Raw genomic sequence first — 19,326 nt, forward strand, 5'->3', positions numbered from 1 at the left:
CCAGTGAATGTTTTGCTATATACCTAGGTACCTCAGACAAGCTCCCTTCCATTCCTCTGATGTATATTATATGGTTTTATCAGGACCATTGGTTCGAATCAGATGCAACAGAGTTTGTGTGTGTGTGTGTGTGTGAATGTGTATAGGTGCAAGAGATACATAGCTTTCAAATTTCTCTAGATGATTCATACACAATCTCTATTAAAAAATCAGAGAGTGTAATTACTTTTAAACTGAGAACTTTACTGAACATAAAAACAGTGCCCTTCTTTCCTATAATTCTTGACAAGAATAAGAAAAGATCTGAAACTGCACTTATATTATTAATATTTTGAGCTGAATTATAGAGTAGAATGGGAGGGAACAACACTGACTGGGAAAACTATTAATTTGGCTTGAATAATGTGGTTATTTTTCTTATTTTTAGTTCTCTAAAGTAACTTTTCTTTTCCTTTTATTCATTTATTTTTTTAAAAGAATCCTGATGTAATCCACCGGAAAGAAGCAACTCCGTCATCTAATTTTACTGGTATTCGAACTGCACGAGTTGTATCATCCACTTCTGAAGAGGAGGAAGCATTTACTGAGAAATTTCTTAAAATTAATTGCAAATACATCACCAGTGGCAAGGTAATGAATGATTTCTTTAGGAAAAAACTTTTAACCAAGCTTTATTACTAAATTAAAACAGTTTTCCATTTACATCTTAAGTCATCAACATCAATGAATACTTGACTATTTGTACTATCAGTTTCGATTAGTGTGTACCTTGCCCATAATTTGCTTACAGATCTGGTGGACTGTTGAAATTGTTAAAGGCAATGGAATACAAGTAAACTTCTGATAGTAATACACAACTAATAAGATATTGATAGAATATATCAAAAGCACAAATAAAAAGACACAAGTTTCAAATGTTAACTCTTGGCAAACCTACTATAATACACAAATAGGAAGGAAACTAATATTTACCTACTAGAATTTGCCAACTATATGCCAGAGAGTAGGTGAGGTGGTGTTTTAATAATTTTTTTAATTCAAAATAATCCTGCAAGACAGGTGATCCTATTCCTTCTTCACATACACACAAAAAAAGTCCAGAAAGGTGAATAGCATCAAGGTTTCTCTGTCATGGTCAGAATTCAAACCCAGTTGAATCCATTTTTTATCTACCATACCTTACTGCTTTTCTAAACAAAGAACTTCTGTTCTGCAGTGGGAACATATAACATAGAGTTGGAGAATAAATTCCAGGCATTGCTTAGAAAGTGACTATAACATGCTGACTTCATAAGTTATATATGAGAATAATTACTTTAGAATCATAATTCATCAGTTGGGTATTTCTAATACTAGTGTTCAGTGCTATAAATTTCTCCCTAAGTACTGCTTTAGCTGCATTTCAGTGAGGTTGAAATGTTGTGTTTTCATTTACATTCCATTCAAAATACTTTCTAATTTCTCTTAAGTTCTTCCTGACCCATGGGAATATTTAGGAGAATTTTATTTAGTTTCTATAATCTGGGAATATTACAGATGGTTAGATAACATATTTACTTCTGTTTGAATGCTTAATTTATTGAGGATTGTTTTATGATCCAGACTATGGTCTGTCTTGATAAATGTTACATGTGCACTTAAGAAGAATGGGTGAATTATTCTATAAATGTCAATTAGGTCAAGTTGGGGATAGCGTTGTTCCTCTGTATCCCCACTGAGTTTTTTATTTTTTCTATCAGTTATTGACGGAAGGATATTTGAATCTCCGACTATAATTGTAGATTTATCTTTCTTCTTTTAGTTCTATAAGTTTTTGTTTCGTGTATTTTGAAACTCTGCTATTAGGTGCAAAAACATGTAAGAATTCTTATGTCCTTTTGGCAAATTGACTTGATTGTCATTATGAAAGACCTATTTTATTCCTGCTAATATTCTTTGCTCTGAGATCTACTGTGATGGATTCTAATATAGCCATTTCAGCTTTCTTTTAATTAGTGTTGGCATAGTATATCTTTTTCTATTTGTTACTTATAACCTATCTATGGCTTTTTATTTAAAGTGGGTTTCTTGTAGACAGTATTTAGTTGGATCTTGCTTCTTTAGATAATCTCTGCCTTTTAACTTGACATGATTATTGATGTGGTTAGGTTTAAATCTACCATCTAACTAGTTGTTTTCTATTTGTTCCATCTTTTCTTTGTTCTTTTTCATCTTTTTCTGTCTGTTTTTGCATTGAGTGTTTTTTATGATTCCATTTAATCTCCTTGTTGCTTTATTAGCTATTACTTAATTGCTAAGTGGATGTTTTAGGATTTGTAGTATATATCTCTAATATGTCATAGTCTCATTCTATGTAGAAGAACCTTATAATAGTATACGCTGATTTCCCTCTCTCAGCCTTTGTGCTATTGTCGTTATACCTTCAACATCTACATATTAAACCACAAAATACATTGTTATCATTTTAGCTTTAAAGAGTTAATTATTGTTTAAAGCTGTTAAAACGTCGGCAAAGTCATATATACACACACACACACACACACCCATTTATTATTTCCTATGCTCTTCATTATTTTGTATAGCTCTAGATTTCCTTCTGCTATCATTTTTTTTTCGATTTAGGGACTAACATTTCTTATAGTGCAGTCTTCTGGTGATAAATTCTTTCATAATTTGTATGTCTGAAGAAGACTATTTTTTCCTTCTTTTTGAAAGCTGATTTTCACTGGGCATAGAATTCTTGATTGTCAGGTGGGTTTTCTTTCAGAATTTTAAAGATTTTACTCCACTGCTTGCATTCTTTCCAATGAGAATTTTGCTATTATTCTTATATTTGATTCTATCTTCAAAATGTTTCTTTTTTCCCTCTGGCTGCTTTTAAGATTTTTCCCTTTCACTGATTTTAAGCATTTTGATTACAATGTGCCTTAGTAAATGGTGTACATGATTTTTATTTTTTCTTTTGTTTAGGGTTCATTCACCATCTTATATTTGTGGGTTTACAGTTTTCATCAAAGTTGGAAATTTTTCTGTCATATATTTTCAGATTTTTTTTCTTTCTTATGCTCTTTCCTTTCCTTCTTGGGACCTCCAATTTTGCATACTTTAGGCTTAATTTTATCTGTTAATATTTTTAAAAAATCCCTTTTTTTTCTTCATTTTGGATAATTTCTGTTGCTTTTTTCTTAAGTAATTTTTTTCTGCAGTGTAAAATATTCTGTTAATCATATCCAATGTCATTTTCATCTCAGATCTTTTTTCATGTCTATACTCTTAAATTGGATGTTTCATGTCTTCCATGACACTATTTATTGTACAGTCTTTTTTCTACATTCTTGAAAATACATAATATAGTTATAATAATTGTTTTAATGTCTTTCTCCACCATTTTTATCATGTCTTTCATTTTGGGGACTGTTCTATTAATTGATTTGTGTCTGGTTTTCCTGCTTTTTGGCATGCCTGTTAATCTTTTTTTTTTTTTTTTTTTTCCTCCTGGGACTTCATACGCACTTCATTTTATTTAATAACGTTCTCATTTATGTATCAAATTACTGTACAGAAATTTGACTTACCGGTACAGGTATAATAGGATGTGAGGTGTAGACAATGGGACAGTACAATTATAATAGTTTTATAACTTTTTTTGAAAGCAGTTTTGTTGAGATATACTCACATGCCATACAGTCCATCCAAAGTGTACAATCAACAGTTTTTAGTATATTCACAGAGTTGTACATTCATCACCACAATCAATTTTGGAACATTTTCATTACCCCTAAAAGAAAAACCCCTTTCTCCTCAGTAGTCACCCCTCAATCCCTCTATCCTTCCCCATCCCTACAGAACCACTAATCTATTTCTCTCTATAGATTTATTTATGTTTACCTTTTGGAATCGTACAATATGTAGTACTTTGTGTCTGGCTTCTTTCACTTAGCATAAGGTTTTTTTTTTTTTAATAACTTTTTTAGTTAGAGAAGTTGTAAGTTTATTATATAAAAGTCATGTAAAAATTACAGCAGTCCCATATACTCTCCTGTTGAAGAAACTTTACATTAGTATGCTACCTTTGCTACAATTGCTGAAAAAATATTAAAATAGTATTATTAACTATAGTCCATAGTTTATGTTAGGTATATTTTTTCTCATATACCACTTTGTATTAAGGTCGTACATTTGTTATCCATGAAAGGACATTCTTGTACTATTAACCCCAGTCCATTGTCCACAGCGGGTTTCACTGTGTTAAACAGTTCCATGTTTTGTCTTCTAACTTTCATTCTAGTAACATACATGACCCAAAACAACTCCTTTCAGCCACATTGACGTACATAATTCAGTGCTAATTACACTCACAGTAATGTGTTACCATCACCACCATCCGTTTCAAAACCTTTACAATCAACCTGAATAGAACTTCTGTACAAATTAAGCATCAGCACCTCATTCTGTACCCCCCACTCTATCCCCTGGTAAGCTTTATTCTAAATTCTAACTCTGAGTTTGCTTAATGTAATTAGTTCATATTAGTCAGATCATACAATATTTATCCTTTTATGTCTGACTTTTTTCACTCAGTATAATGTCCTCAGGGTTCATCCATGTCCATTGCATACATCAGGTCTTTATTCCTTTTTACAGCTGAATAATATTCTGTTGTTATGTATATAGCACATTTTTTTCATCCATTCATCGCCTGACGGACATTTGAGTTGCTTCCATCTTTTGGCAGTTGTGAACAATGCCGCTATGAACATCAGTGTGCAAATATCTATTTAAGTCCTGCTTTCAATTCTTCTGGGTATGTGCCTATTAGCGAGATTGCCAGGTTGTATGGTAATTCTATATTGAGCTTTCTGAGGAACTGCGAAACCATCTTCCACAGTGGCTGCACCATTTCTTTTTTTTTAACTGAGCAAAGGACAAGTTTACTTTTTTTTTTTTAATGCAGTTTTATTGAGATATATTCACATACCATAGAAACCATCCAAAGTATACAGTCACTGGCTCACAGTACCATCACATAGTTGGGCTGCACCATTTTACATTCCCACCAGCAGTGAATGAGTTGGTTCTATTTCTCTGCATCCTCTCCAACACTTGCAATTTTCTGTTTTTGTAATTTTAGCCATCCTAGTATGTGTGAAATGATATCTCATTGCAGTATTGATTTGCATTTCCCTAATAGCTGGCGATTTGGGCGTCTTCATATGCTTTTTAGCCATTTGTATCTCCTCTTTGGAGAAATGTATATTCAAGTCTTTTGCCCATTGTTAAACTGTTTTATTTGTCTTTTTATTGTTGAGTTGTAGGATTTCTTTTTATTTCTGGGTAGTAAACTCTTATCAAATATGTAATTTCCAAGTATTTTCTCCTATTGTTTAGGTTGTCTTTTCACTTTCATGACAAAGTTCTTTGATGTAAAAATTTTTTAAGTTTAAGGAGGTCACATTTATTTTCTTTTGTTGCTTGTGCTTTGGGTGTAAAGTCTAAGAAACCATTACCTGACACAAGATTCTGAAGATACTTCCCTATATTTTCTTCCAGGAGTTTTATATCCCTGCCTCTTTTATTTCCATCTTTGATCTATTTTGTGTTAAGTTTTGTATATGGTGTGATATAGGGGTCCTCCTTGATTCTTTTGCATAGATTTTTCAGTTTTCCCAGAACATTTGTTGAAGAAACTGTTTTTTCCCAATTGAGTGGACTTGGCAGACTTGTCAGAAGTCAGTTGACCACAGGTGTGAGGGTCTATTTCTGAACTTTCAATTTGATTCCATTGGTTGGTTTATGTATCCTTGTGCCAGTACCTTACTGTTTTAACCACTGTAGCTTTGTAGTAAGCCCTAAATGTGAGTCCTCCAACTTTGTTTATCTTTTTCGGGATGGTTTGGGCTATACAGGGCCCTTTAGGCTTCCAAATAAATTTGATAATTGGCTTTTCCATTTCTGCAAGATAGGCTGTTGGAATTTTTATTGGGATTGTGTTGAATCTGTAAATTATTTTGGGTAGAATTGATATCTTAACGATATTTAGTCTTCCAATCCATGAACACGGTATACCCTCGTGTTTATTTAACTTGTCTTTTATTTATTTTAGCAACATTTCGTAGTTTTCTCTGTATAAGTCCTTTACATCCTTGGTTAAATTTATTCATAGATATTTCATTTTTTTAGTTGCTGTTGTAAGTGGAATTTGTTTTCTTGATATCCTCCTCAGATTGCTCGTTACAAGTATATGGAAACACTACTGATTTTTGGATGTTGATCTTGTACCCCACCACTTAGCTAAATTTGTTTACTAGCTCTAGTAGCTTTACTGTTGATTTTTCGGGATTTTCTCTGTATAGGATCATGTTATCTCCAGATAGTGAAAGTTTTACTTCTTTCTTTCCAGTTTGGTTGCCTGTTATTTCTTTTTGTTGCCTATTTGCTCTGCCTAGAACTTCCAGTACTATGTTGAATAACAGGTCAGCATCCTTGTCTTGTTCCACATCTTAGAAGGAAAACTTTCAGTCCTTCACCATTGAGTATGATGTTAGCTGTGGGTTTTTCATATATGTCCTTTATCATGTTGAGGAAGTTTCCTTCTATTCCTATTTTTCTAAGTTTTTTTATCAAGAGAAAATGCTGACTTTTGTGAAGTGCCTTTTTGCGTCCATTGAGATGATCATGGTTTTTTCTCCTTTGATTTGTTAATGTGGTGTATTACATTAATTGATTTTCTTTTGTTGAACTACTCTTGCATACCTGGAATAAAACGTACTTGATCATGATGTATACTTCTTTTAATGTGCTGTTGTATTTGATTTGCAAGTATTTTGTTGAGGATTTTTGAATCTATATTCATAAGAGATATTGACCTGTAATTTCCTTTTCCTGTATTATCTTTATCTGGCTTTGGTATGAGGGTGATTTGGGCACCATAGAATGAGTTAGGTAATGTTTACTCCTGTTCAGTATTTGGAAGAGTCTGAGCAGAACTGGTATTAATTCTTTTTGGAATGATTGGTAGAATTCACCTGAAGCCATCTGGCCTTGTTCTTTTCTTTGATGGGAGGTTTTTTGTTTTTTGTTTTTTTCAGTTTTATTGAGATGTATTCACATATCATACAGTCATCCATGGTGTACAGTCAACTAACTGTTCACAGTACCATCATAATAATTGTGCATTCATCACCCCAATCTATTTTTTTGAACATTTTCCTTATACAAAAAAATGAAAATAAGAATAAAAAATAAAAGTTAAAAGAACACCCAAATCATCCCCCCCCCCTATTTTTCATTTAGTTTTTGTCCCCATCTTTCTACTCATCTATCCATACACTGGTTAAAGGGAGTGTGATCCACAAGGCTTTCACAATCACACTGTCACCCCTTGTAAGCTATGTTGTTATACTTACTTCTTCAAGAGTCAAAGCAACTGGGTTGCAGTTTGATAGTTTCAGGTATTTACTTCTAGCTGTTCCAGTACATTAAAACCTAAAAAGGATCATCTATTTAGTGCATAAGAGTGCCCACCGAGTGACCTCTCGACTCCATTTGGAATCTCTCAGCCACTGAAACTTTATTTTGTTTCATTTCGCATCCCCCTTTTGGTCAAGATGTTCTCAATCCCACAGTGTCTGGTCCGTATTCATCCTCGGAGTCATATCCTGTTTTGCCAGGGAGATTTACATCCCTGGGAGTCAGGTCCCATGTCGGGGGAGGGCAGTGAGTTCACCTGCCAAGTTGGGTTAGCTGGAGAAAGAGGGCCACATCTGAACAACAAAGAGGAACTCAGGGGGAGACTCTTAAGCACAGTTATAAGCAGGTTTGGCTTCTCCTTTGCAGTAATGATCTCCATAAGGGCAAGCCCCAAGAGAGAGGGCTCAGTATATCAAACTGCCAGTCCTCCATGTTTGTGAGAACATCAGCAACAATCCAGGTGAGGAAGCCCAACACTTCCATGTTTTTGTTATTGGGAGGTTTTTGATGACTGATCCTATCTCTTTACTTGTAATTGGTCTGCTGAGATCTTCTATTTCTTGTAAAGTCAGTATAGGTTGTTTGGGTGTTTGTAGGAATTTATCCATTTCATCTAGATTGTCTAATTTGTTGGCATTCAGTTGTTTGTGGTATCTTCTTATGATCGTTTTTATTTCTGTGGTCACTGGTAGTGCCCCCCTCCCATTTTATTTTACTTTTTTATTTATTTTATTGATTTCACTTATTTGCATCTTCTCTTTTTCTTTGTCAGTCTAGCTAAGGGTTTGTCAATTTTATTGATCTTTTCAGAGAACCAACTTTTGGTTATTTCTCTCTCTGCTTTTTTTATTCTCAATTTCATTTATTTCTGCTCTCATCTTTGTTATTTCTTTCCTTCTGCTTGGTTTGGGTTTAGTTTGCTGTTCCTTTTCTAGTTCCTCCAGGTGTGCATTTAGTTATTTGATTTTAGCTCTTTCTTTTTAAATGTATGTGTTTAGGGCTATAAATCTCCCTCTCAGCACTGCCTTCTTTGCATCCTGTAATTTTTGATATGTTGTGTTCTCGTTTTCGTTCATCTCAAGATATTTACTGATTTCCTTTGCAGTTTATTCTTTGACCCGCTGATTGTTTGAGAGAATGTTATTTAACTTCCATATGTTTGAAGATTTTCCAATTCTCCACCAGTGATTGTTTTCCAGTTTCATTCCATTATGTTCAGAGAAGATGCTTTGTATGATTTCAGTCTTTCAAAAGTTATTGAAACTTGTTTTGTGACTCATCATATGGTCTGTCCTGGAGAATGATCCATGTGCATTATCTTTGTTTTCCCTCTTAATATTGTTTTTGTCCCACTTGACTGCTTTATATTTTGCAGGTCCATTATCAGGAAATATGCCTTTTTCTTGTTCAATTGTTTTCTGTTTCTTATATGAATTAACAGGTAGAGTTGTGTATTAAGGATACTTTGCTATTGTCTTTTGCATTTACCCTTCTGGTTACCTTACTAATGATCATCATTTCTTCACTGTACTCCAGGGCACTCTCTCCTGTCTTTTCCTTTCAACCTGCAGAACTCCCTTAGTAATTCTTATAGGGCAGGTCTCTTGTTGATGAACTCTCTCAGTTTCTGTTTATCTGTGAATATTTTAAATTCTCCCTCATTTTTCAAGGACAGTTTTGCTGGTTAAAGAATTTTTGGCTGGTAGTTTTTCAGTTGTTAAATGTATCATACCACCACCTTCTCGCCTCTGTGGTTTCTGGTGAAAAATCGGGATTTGGTTTTATTGAGGATCTCTTGTATGTGATGAATCACTTTTCTCTTGCTGCTTTCAGACTTCTCTTTACTCTTGGCATTTGATATTCTGATTAGTATGTTTCTTGGAGTAGTTCTATTAGGATTTATTCTGTTTGGAGTACATTGCACATCTTGGGCATGTATATTGATGTCTTTCATAAGGTTTGGGAATTTTTCAGCCATTATTTGCTCAAATATTCTTTCAGCCCCCTTTCCCTTCCTTTCTCTTTCTGGGACACCATTGATACATATGTTTGTGCACTTTGTGCAGACACTCAAATCCTTGAGACACTACTCAAATTTTTCTGTTTTCTTTCTCTGCTTTCTCTTCTTCTGGTATGATTTTGATTGTCGTCTTCTAGTTCATTGATTCTTTCTTTTGCTTGTTCATATCTGCTGTTGTATGCATCTCGTGTATTTTTTAATCTCTGTTATTGTGCCTTTCATTCCCATAATGCTATGTTTCTTTCTATATTTTCAAATTATTCTTTATGCTCACATATTGTCTTCTTAATATCTTTTATCTCCTCATGCAGATTTTCCTACATCTCCTTGAATTGATTTAGGGGATTTGTTTGAACATCTTTGTTTAGTTCCAACTTCTGAGTCTCCTTTGAAGTTTTAATTTGTTCCCTTGACTGAGCCATATCTTCCTGTTTTTTAGTATAGCTTATAATTTTTCCTGATGTCTAGACTTCTGATTATCTTGCTGAGCTAACTCTGAATGTCTGTTCCTCCCTTCTTTTTAGGGTTTTATTATTGATTGGCTTTGTGTTAAGGCTCTTCTTTGATGCTTGGTCTAAATTATTCTAAACATTTAGAATGGCCCATGTTTAACTGTTGAGATTTTCTCAGCTCTTCTTCATCTGATTCTTGCCTTGGATATAAAGTGCAGTTTTTAAGATTGCACTTTTTTTTGCAATTGTTTCACCTCCAGGAGAGAGCTTCCTTTCTTCTCTTTCTTCTCTGGGACTCTTGATCTGTTCTGTTTGTTTTTGTGCAGACTTTGCTCCCTAGCTCCTATGATTTGTTTAAGTAGTCTCTCTCCCTCATGCTCCATTTACTTTTCAGTTCTGGGCCCAACCTGTCTTATAGTAGTTCAGTCTAATCCCCTTTTATTTCCTGTGAGGCTTTTATGCCTCCAGTTTCTTCCCCATTAGGATATCCCACCCCAGGGAGGCAGATGGAGTCGATCCAGAAAGATAGATCACTTCAGAAAAGTCCATGTAGGTGGTCCAGCCAGCTGAACCTGGATTTGGTGAGGTCATAGCAGAACTTGCCAGCATTTATATCTTGGTCTCTTTTTTTTTTTCCCCCTCATACCTCCACGACCACCACCCACAGACCCTTTTGTATGCAGCACTCCTCAGCAGCTTTCTTCCTTCTTGGGTCTCTTTGGACTTAGGTCCCTGTGCCTGGATATGTGTAGAGTTCTAATTCACTGCTTTGAGTCTTTCTGCAGTCTCTGTCCATGATGGGAGGGACCCAGGCCTTGCTGCCTCTGTGCAACTCCCAAGCTGTTCATAAACAAGACAGTGGGAGGGGAATGGGAACTGATTGTTGGTCCAGGATGGAATTTTCCTACCTGATATTTTTCTTTTTCTTTGATTCAGCGTTTGTGGAATCTTTCCAGTCTCTCCCATCCTCCAGAGTTCTAAACAAGTGGAATTTGTTCTTTTATTTACTGAATCTCTGGGGAGGCTTTTTTAGTTTGTCTTTAAGTCACCATGTTGATGACATCACTTCCCCTGGTAATTTGGATTGGATGCCAGACACTGTGAATTTTACCTTGTTGAGTGCTGAATTTTTTTGTATTCCTATAAATATTATTGAACTTTTTTTCTGGACACAATTAAGTATCTTGGAAGCAGTTTGATCTTTCCATGGCTTGCTTTTTATTAGTCATTTACAGTGCACTAAGGCACATCATAATATAGTCTTTAGTCTATAGCTGTGTTTTCCCCACTATTGAGACAATGCCCTTTTGAGGATTCTGAGATCCTGTAAATTAAAAGGTTTTTTTGTTCTGGTTTTATAGAAATACAAACTATTTCTGGCCCTGTGTGAACTTGGGATGCTGTCCTTGCTTCTTTCAAGTGCTCCTTTTTTCATCGTTGGATAATTTCCTTATACGTAGGTTTCAATCATTGCTCCATTGAACACCCTTAGGGGACCCTCTCCAAAGCTTTCTCTATGGGCAGCACTCTTCGCTCCTCTCCTTTCCCTGGAAACTGTCTACTCTGTAAGCTCGGCCAATCATAGAGCTCATCTTGTTTCCCCTTAATTAGGTATCACTGTCTGACATTTCAGTGTCTAAAAACAGTTATTTCATGTAGTTCTTGTTTTTTTATTAGTTTTAGGCAAAACTTTTGGCTAGAAGCAGAAGTGTAATTGCATGTATTTGAAAAAAAAAATCTTAGTGAAGGATCAAAGCAAAGATAAAGTCATTGGCAGAATTAGGTAATGGCCTGCAGCCTGGTGTTCTGGAAAGATAATCCCTTGTTGGAAGCTGGCTATGTTTATTCTAATGCATGGAAAAAAAAAGTAAATAGGAATAGATGCTTTCTCATAAAAGTCATCTATGTTTCTTGTTTTATCTTTCTCTAGGGTGGTTGTAGTAAAGGTTATTTATGGAAAAATTATGGAAATATATCAAGAATAATTGTAATGATCAAATTATTGTGGACTAAAGACTGAAAAAATATCCAGGTTTTTCTTCCTGCTGGGATGATTTCCCCAGTCATAGTCTTTTGGTATTTACAGAGATCTGTGCTATAAGCGGTAACTTTTCTTTCACAGATAGACTTTTCTTTCTAATAGAATTAAGTTTCTCCTTAGAAAATTAGTCAGATAATTACTCATAAGGAGTTGGAAGTTAATAATAAAGACAAATCTGTGAAATTTCTGAAGGTAATGTGGGTTAAGAAGATGTTTTACTTGGAAACCTCTTGCTCAGAACAGTCTGAATATACTGTTGATAATATGTCTGGATTTATGAAACGGTTAAAATAATGAAATGGGAATATTTTAGTGAGTTTATGATTCAGACTTGGTTGTGGTCAAATGTGTTTGGGAAGTTATTTTCTCAAAAGACTTCTTTGAACTAATATTATGTTCAAGTAAGGTCAATTCTTTTGAGTTATAGAGAATGTCATCTGACAGAATACATCAGAAATCCCAGTTACGTGGAAATCTTGATTATAGAGCAGGGGAAAAAAAGTTTGAAGGTTATATCAATGCATCTTTTCAATAATAAAGCATACAGAGGTGGATTCCTGGAAAGGAACATTAGCAGACTGACCTGGCCATGTTAAATGTAAGGCTTTGAGCCCATGTGAACCAAGAAATAGAAGCACAATTTTGAACTGCTATTCAAATGACTTCTGTAATATACTACTAAGATTATAGTTTTAATGTATATAGAGAATTAAAATCATTATCATTGCACGTAGGCCTTTTCAGGGGCCAGTAATCCTTGTCCTTGTGAAAATCTACTAAGGTAAAAGATACTCTGTAATGTTATGCTAACAAACCATAAACAATGTAATCATTTAAAACTAATGTTCAGGAGAGATTTATAAATTCAACAGTAATCTTAAGTATTTCTGAAAACCTGGTGTTTTTTATTTCTGACTATTCCAATTCCCAAATAACTTTAGTATGTATAAGGTGGGAAAGAGGAAAATATTAAAGATTCGAAACCTTAAGGTTTCCTACATTATATATCATCTACTCTTAAATATCTATTTCTTGGATTATTCCTGGCAATGTAAATGTTCCCTACAACATACCTTACCATCTGTCATTGACATGAGTTGGCATGTGCTCTAGGAGTACAAACTGATATATATGAATCAAATTAAAATATTAGAAAGATAAATAGGCTTGGTTAATTCAAGTTATTCTTTATTTAGGTAGTCCATGGTCTGAACTAGATGACATACTATTCAAAGTTCCAGATTGATTCCCCTTTCCTCACTAGAATGCACATACACATACCTATACGTATACACATTTAAAAATTTACACCCACACTTCCCTCCAATATTTCATGCAGTTACTCTAAATAATAAACATTTATTATCTTGAACATCTACAATAACTTTCTTCACTTGTGAATAAGCATCCGTTTACAATAGGATTTTTTTCTTTTTTTACTTTTTTACTTGATCATTTTTAAAAGTTAATGTCTATTATACCTTAAGTCTTATGTTCTTAAAGTTAACCTGGTATATTCACAGAGCCAAATATGAACTTGGAAGGAGGGTATGATACCAAATTAAACATGATTTAAGTTGTTCTTTTCCTTAATAACTTCAGAAAAAGGGCAAGGCAACTTTTGGTCTCTTGAATTCTGCCAGACTCTTCATATTTACACCTACAGAATATAGTGGAACAGGAGTTTAAAGGGATCAAGGAATGTTGACACTTGATTTGAAGACATTGTAATTTGTGACTCAGGTGGGAAGAGATTATAATAAAAAGCATAGTAGACTACCTGGATTTTGAATCCTGGCTATACTAACTTGTTAGCTATGTTATTTATTAAGTAGTGTAAGTCTCTTAGCCTCTCAGCATTAATTTCTCCATCTGTAAAATGATAATGATAATACCCAACATGGAGCTATGATTGTAAAGATCAAATGTGTAATAATGTATGTAAAGTATGATACATATGAAGCAGTCGATAAGTATTGGCTAATGTTAGTGGGTTAGGCTGCCTGTAGACCTAGTTTCTTCATTTGTAAATGAGAGGGTTGGACTCTTCAAATTTGTATTGGTATTTGTGTAAACAAATATAAAATTTCACAGCTTTACATGGTAAAATTCAAAATGATTACTGTATGCCTTAGGGGTCATCTGATCTACCTTCAGAATTTTACAGAAACTGGGGCCTAGAGGCTTTGCTTGCCCAAGGTCATGTGGTTTGGTGGTAGTAGTGTCAAGTGAAAATGGAGATTTCTTTTTTATTCTTTAGATCTTTTAAAGATACTGTACTCTTTTCCTTTTATAATTGGTTAAATTATCAACATTTATTGAGGCTATACTGTGTACATGAAACTATATTTGGCACATGTGGTGGAACAACACAGGAAGCATGTACAAGTTAATGTAAAGCATGGCTTCTACCTTGCAGGATCTTAATAATCCCTTCTTACCTTACTTAAGTTATTTTCCTGAGATAACTAAGCATTTTATTGAGCCTGCAAATGTGAATTCCTGACTCGATTGTTTTAGAGTGAATATGATTTTTTTTTTTCTTCTGCCTCTACTAAAGAGGAGAATTTACTGGAGAAATTTGAGTTCAATTAAAAACATTTTCATGAGAATGCCATAGTGCTTGAATGTACTACTTTTATTTATAATAAGTGGCCTAATGCTAGACTAAAGCTAGTAAAAATAGCTAGAATACTTTTTGAAATTTTAAGCATTGAAGATTAAACATTATTTTCTTTTTTCATCTTAGGGTACAGTCAGTGGTGTGCTGCTAGTTACACCAAATAATATAATGTTTGATCCACATAAAACTGACCCCTTGGTTCAAGAGAATGGCTGTGAGGAATATGGCATCATGTGTCCAATGGAAGAGGTGATGTCAGCCGCAATGTACAAAGAAATTTTGGATAGCAAAATAAAGGAATCCTTATCCATGTAAGAGTGGTATTTGTATTCCTTTGTAATCTTATTGCATCTAGATAATTGACCCTGGTCTAATATTCAGATATTTTTATTAGTTTTATTATAGCTGCCTTTTATTTTATCAGCTTTGAAATAAAAATGCATGTAGTATTGAAAAGATTGTTCTTAATGTACCTATAATAGTTAGGAATTGTTTTAGACTTATATTTATATATTTGGCCAAACAACAGATATTTGAAAAGTAGCCTATAGAACTCATTTAATTCAGTGTTTACCAACCCTATTTATTCAAGAACACAGTCCAAAATTCTAAGTTACCTCAGTAATCATCATCAGTGGTAGTTTTCAAAGCTTCCTTGGAAGTTCCTGAGAACTTGGGAATGAGATTTGGAGGAAGTCACATGAGCAAACACCTGACATTGCTATAACCAAAAAACCAGAGTAGCTTTGTTTTTATTTTTTTATATATTTTGCACCCTTCTGCCTTGGAGACATAATAAATATAGAAGGAAAAAAAACACAAGATGTATAGTTATGTAGAGTTAACCTTGGAATATACTGGTCAGGGAATTTGTGTGATGCTGATAGCAAAGGTATGAGACTACATGTCAGGCATAGCTTTTGAAAGTAATATGCCTGACCAGAGTAATGACCAGAGAGAAAGGGAGGAATGAAAAAAAAAAGTGCATATATATGTGTATAAAAGATAATTATACAAAGAAAGATAAGAAAAAGTAGAAAGGAATAAAATTATTATGTAACAGAATTCCCCAGGCCCTCCATACATGACTTTGTCAACAGTTTAAAAATTGGCTTCGCTTTAACTGATACTGATATCTATATCTCTGAATTAGTCTACAGGGATGTGGATGGCTATTTTGTTTTAAACTAACCCTTGAGGGGCAGAACCACTTACACAGAAGAGCAAATTGTTTTTGTTTCTGAGGCAGACTTCATGCATTGCCAGTGTGATCTGTGATAGACTTAAAAGCTCTTTTTCAGAAAGTTTCCACCTAATACACCTTCTACTCAACAGAGATCATTTTGAATTGGTAAACTGATCTTTAAGAGGAGTAGATAATTCCTAGGAGGTGTCAATATTCTCTACTGTAAATTATTTAATAGATCATTATCAAAAGTCAATTTCAACAAATAGGAATTATTGGCAGTTTGTGGAGGAATGAGACAAAGATGAAGGATTGAAGTATTAAAAGAGATAGAGGAATTATATTTTGGGTCATTGGTGCGATTCACTCTGTTGCCCCACTTTTCTATTTGTATTATGATACCTTGAGATTCTCTTATTCTGAGAGATCCGTAACTATTCTGCCAGAATGGATAGAGCTCCTCGTCTTGCAAACCACTGATTTATCATTCAGAGTGTCACCTAGAAAGATAATGCATTTGATCCAAACACTTAAAAAATTTCTTCAAAAAGAAAAATCTTTAAGTCCCACCTTACAAATTGATTAAAAACAAATATTTGACACTAAAAAAAGCAAGCAATTTTGCAGAATAATGTCTTGTATGGCAAAAATAAGTAGAAGTTTTGATTGGTTTTCTTCTGTCTCTTGCTGCTTGGGAAGTCACTTTCTGAAACTAATTGATCAATAGCAGCATTATTAGCATAAATAAATGTTTAGCTTTTCAGAATATTAACTGAAGAGTACAGCACTTTTCTAAATATATATCCTATTAGGTTTGTTAACTTTATCTCTTACCTTAGGGTCTTATAAAGTCTATCAGATACAGTTTCTCAATCTTTTTTGCAAGTTTTAAGACCCAATATATGTAGTTTGAGTGAATCACCAGTAGATGACACTATTGTATATTTAATGGAATAAATCAGATGCTTGTGTTCTTAAAGTGAATGACATACGAAGGAGCCAAAGATATGAATTAGACTTCAACTAATTAATATTCTCTTAAAAAATGAATTTTACCTATCCCACTTATAAAAAAAATACATGCTTGTCATAGAAAATTTGGAAAATATCAAAAAGTAAAACCAAAGGAAAAGAGTTATCCAGCTTCACCAACCAAGAAAACAGATTACTTTCCATGTTGTCTTACTTTCCAGGTTTTTCTTCTCAGCGCATTTTTACATTATACTGTATACGCATAAATGTTAATACTCTTTTCCACTGAGAACTCATACAATGTCCATTATATCCATTTCCAAATATCACAGACTGCGTGTAATCAACATTTTAAATTTCATGTTCTGGATGTTTGCAATACCTCTTTACAGAATTTTAACTTTTGACTATTAGTGCTTAAATGTACCAATGCTATTAAATATGGAAATCTGGGTTCAGTTATGAACCAGTGAGCTATCTAATATCTAAGCTTTTTAGCGAAAAAGTTCTCTGAGAACTTTATTAAGAGTTGTTGCTGGAAGTCTGAAGAGTTCCTCTATTAAGTATTTTTGCCTCAATTCTACTCAGTTTGGCTTTTAGCCTTATATTTGCGCGATGTATTTTAGTTTAACCTCTAGTTGAATGTAGATACACATTGAGAACGTGTGTGTGTGTTTGTGTGATCAGTCAGTATATTTGTACTTTTAGGAGATTCAGAATTTCAATCAAAACTTATCAGAGTTTATTTTCCATATTCCATCAGTGAATAAATTTTAGTTTGGAATTGTAGCTTTACTCAGAACCTTTTTCATTGAATTCTCTGCAAGTAGATTTCCTGCAAGGAGCTCTTACATGGATGTTTCCCACATCTCATGCAATTGAAGCAAAAGTTTGACTTAATAATTTGGTCTGTTTTTAGTATCCTGTTAAGAGATATTTGTAAGAAAAGCCTTCAGAGTAATTTTAATTCAGTGTTAAGTTTGTGGAAAGTAAAATACTATAATTTTTAAAGTCTAATACCTTATTCTTGTTTACTGACAGAGAGATAGATCAGTTATCAGTAAGAGATATCTGCCATTTGAAGAAAATGACAAGAAGTAATACAGATGAAATAGACTCAAGAATCTGTGATGCAGGAAATGATAGTGCCAGCACTGCTCCCAGGAGCACTGAGGAGTCTCTTTCTGAAGATGTGTTCACAGAATCAGAACTCTCTCCTATACGAGAGGAGCTTGTCTCTTCAGATGAGCTGCGACAAGATAAATCTTCTGGTGCGTCATCAGAATCTGTGCAGACTGTCAATCAGGCTGCAGCAGAATGTTTGACAGTCAACTCAGAGTCTATTAGTACTCCTGGTCACTTACAATCCAATACTGGACATGAGGTTGGGACGTTATCTCATAATACTGATTTAAATAATCTTGAAATGGCTATAAAAGAAGGAGATCAGGTTACAGATAGTTTCCAAGAAACATCAGGCCCTGAAGAACAAAGCGCAAGTATAAAAGGTAGTACAGACCAGGATTTTCTTCTCCCTGAGGATTCACTACACCAAGGAGAGAATGAAAAAGAAAGTATGTTTTGTGGTGAGGTGACAGAATTTAAACAAAAACAAATTGTCAACAAAGGAAAACTAGGAAAAGAAGAAAATCAGGAATCAGAGACAGAGGTAGAAGAGCTCCGTAAACTCTGGAAAACCCATACTATGCAACAAACTAAACAGCAAAGGGAAAATATTCAACAGGTGTCACAAAAAGAAATTAAGCATAAAATTGCAGCTGCTGATGGACATGTAGAAGGTAAGTGTTAAAGAGTATATAGTTTTTTATCATTTCTTGCTGTTGGAAAAGCTGCTATAAGGCCACTCTGAAGAGTAGGCAAGTGGTCCTTCACTGATATTACCCTGGTTACATGTAGACTGTCTTTTCCTTTCCTTTCCCACAGGTGGATTTTATACATGTTGAACCATGTCACCATTTTAAACATTCCTAACTCTCACTGCAATCTATTTTAAATAGTTTTTCTCTTGAGAGTACATACAAGTTCTAATACCTTTCATTTCTCTACTTTCTCTTTCAATTCTTGGTCTGTTACCTCTTGACACATGTAATGTCCTAATTGCGATATGTAATTGTCGAAGTTGTATTTGTAGTACATTTAAATCCCAACTTTTAAAAAAAAACACAATTAAGACATTAAAGTCCATTTCTAAGACTCTTCATTGTGTCCAAAAGTTCCATCATTTTTTTTTTAGGGTATTTTTTTTAACTTATTTATTTATTAAGATTTATTCACACACAATACAGTCATCCAAAGTATATAATCCACTGATCACAGTACCATCATATAGTTGTTCATTCATCACCTGATTTATTTTTTTTAACATTTTCCTTTTACCAGAAAAAGTGAAAGTAAGAATAAAAAAATAAGAGTAAAAACAACACCCAAATTGTCCCCCCCACCCTAATTTTCCTTTAATTTTTTTTGCCCCCATTTTTCTACTCATCCATCCAGACACCGGACAAAGGGGAGTGTGGTCCACATGGCTCTCCCAATCACATT

General features: G+C 34.0%; 1 protein-coding gene across 8 annotated transcripts in view; it reads left to right on the forward strand.

The window, feature by feature from the left end:
- Positions 1-19,326, forward strand: part of OXR1 (oxidation resistance 1) — a 494,800-nt gene that overhangs the window by 414,311 nt on the left and 61,163 nt on the right. For all 8 annotated transcript variants that reach the window (XM_037803208.1, XM_037803211.1, XM_037803214.1 and 5 more), the window contains 3 exons: positions 478-630; positions 14,733-14,917; positions 17,806-18,563. In XM_037803208.1, the coding sequence (XP_037659136.1) occupies positions 478-630; positions 14,733-14,917; positions 17,806-18,563 (1,096 nt within the window). The remainder of the gene's footprint in view (positions 1-477; positions 631-14,732; positions 14,918-17,805; positions 18,564-19,326) is intronic.

The sequence above is a fragment of the Choloepus didactylus genome, chromosome 14 (genome assembly GCF_015220235.1).
Source record: "Choloepus didactylus isolate mChoDid1 chromosome 14, mChoDid1.pri, whole genome shotgun sequence".
NCBI classification, from domain to species: Eukaryota; Metazoa; Chordata; class Mammalia; order Pilosa; family Megalonychidae; genus Choloepus; species Choloepus didactylus.